At 64.8% G+C, this 1,856-nt stretch overlaps 1 protein-coding gene across 1 annotated transcript in view; it reads left to right on the top strand.

The window, feature by feature from the left end:
- The window catches only part of EPS8L2 (EPS8 signaling adaptor L2), a 15,907-nt gene extending 14,527 nt beyond the window's left edge, over window positions 1-1,380 (top strand). The window contains exon 20 of the mRNA XM_039840377.1: window positions 1,339-1,380. Within this exon, the coding sequence (XP_039696311.1) occupies window positions 1,339-1,380 (42 nt within the window). The remainder of the gene's footprint in view (window positions 1-1,338) is intronic.
- The last annotated feature ends 476 nt before the right edge of the window (window positions 1,381-1,856 follow it).

Below are 1,856 nucleotides of genomic sequence, written 5' to 3' on the forward strand. Positions count from 1 at the left end.
GAATTTCACTCTTTGTAAGAGCTACCGGCAGGGGCAGGCTGTGGCCAGGGGGAGCAGTGGAGGCCCCAGGGCCACTCATGCTGACTTCGGGTGGGGAGCCGGGGAGACCCTCCCCTCCACGACTGCCCAAAAGGGCCTGGAGGACATTCCTGGGTTGAGAGGGCCCTAGGCCGGATGTCCAGAAGGCCCACCGGAGACGGGTGGGAGTGGCGAGGAGCCAGGCCTGCCAGACTGGGCGGGCGGGGACGGGGGAAGGGACTTGGAGAGCTTAGCTGAGGGTGGGGTGGGAGGAGGGGGAGCAAGGGCTCGAGCAGAGGGTGTAGGGCTGACGGCCAGTGGGGACGGCATCCGCACAGGAGCGGAGTGGTCCCTGAGCTCCCAGAGAGCTGCACTCTGCACCTGGGGGGCGCCTGCCCACCTGGCCCAGGGCGCTCTGGCACCCTCTGCTGGCGGCTGTGCTGCTGCAGTGTGGCTGCCAGGTGGCGCCCTAGCCCCTGGCTGGGTCCCCAAAGCAGCCCGTGCACCAAGCCTGGGGCAGGGTGTTCAGCAGGGCTCAGTCACCGAGAGCTGGGAGTCTGCTGTCCTCTGAGCTACCACTGAAACTCGACCACCACAGCCCCATGTCCCCGGGAAAGGCCTTCCTCCACCGCCAGGCCAGAAAAGGAGCCTGCCCTCCCAAGCCTGGGCGGGACCCCTCCGACAGGGAGACAGGGCGAGGGGAAAGAGGGATGGGGCAACGTCCCTACCTCCAGAAACCCGCGTCCCCCGGGCCAGAATTCCCAGGAGGTTTCAGGGACCTAGATGAGGCCACCCGGCTCCGCATACTTGGCTGAGCCCCTCCCTCAGCGCAGGGTGGGCACCCCTGGCTCTACCTGCTCTGACGGGGACCTCTGCTGGCCCAAGGATGCCCAAACTAGAGCCAGAGGTCAAGGGCACTGCCCCCCGTCCAGCAGGGCCCAGTCACCAGGAAGATTTGGGCCTTGGGGACACTGTACCTGGGCTGGGTCACTTACTCTTCAGAGCCCCAGAACCTACAGCCGCTTCCTCACCTGCCACTTGCTCCCCTCACCCTACCCCATCAACAGGCTGCCGCCTGCTCTGTCCCCCTGTGCCCACTCTGCTTCCCGGACAGCCTAAGGCAGCCACAGGTCAGATGCCACTACCTATGGTGGCTGGTTCCAGGGCGCCCTGGGCCCGTCCAGGCCTCTGGACTCCCAGAGGAGGCTTCCCCACCACCTCCTGACCCTCCCAAGTGCAGACAGATGGGATGGGCCCAAGGTCGCACAGGGTAAGTGTGAGGAGTCACTCTGCTTTTCACCTGAGGGTGTCACTTTCCAGGGCCCCCAGATTGAGGTGCCTGAGTGCCACACTCGCTGGTGACCCCGGGGCTCATGCGACAGGCACAGGCCACGAACAAGGCACCGAAGGGCCAAGCCACAGCCAGGGCCCCAGAGCATGAGAGGGGCTGGGTTCAAATTCAGTGGCCTGACACATCTCTAACCACCCACGTCCCCACCTCCCACTCCAGCCGAGTAGGGAAGAGGGAGGGTCTGGCGGTGTGAGCCCCAGGAGGGGCGGGACAGCAGAGGGACCAACAAGGGCAGAGGGTCGGTCACACTGGATGACAGTGGAGCTGCCTGTCCGGCACCCTCCCTGGGCCCGCTGTGTGCAGCAAGTGTCCCAGGAACAAGGCCTGCCTCTGTCTTGGGGACAGGCGTCTTTGTGGCTCTCCCCCAGGCAGCGTGGTTCTAACGCCTGCTCTCCTCAGTGAGTTTGGGAAATAATCGCTTCCCATAGAAACATGCTCTTTATGTGTTGGACGCCAACTCTCTGAAACGCCACCAGTCACATGGGGA

This window comes from Pteropus medius, unplaced genomic scaffold (assembly GCF_902729225.1).
Source record: "Pteropus medius unplaced genomic scaffold, Ma_sr-lr_union100, whole genome shotgun sequence".
Classification (NCBI taxonomy): domain Eukaryota; kingdom Metazoa; phylum Chordata; class Mammalia; order Chiroptera; family Pteropodidae; genus Pteropus; species Pteropus medius.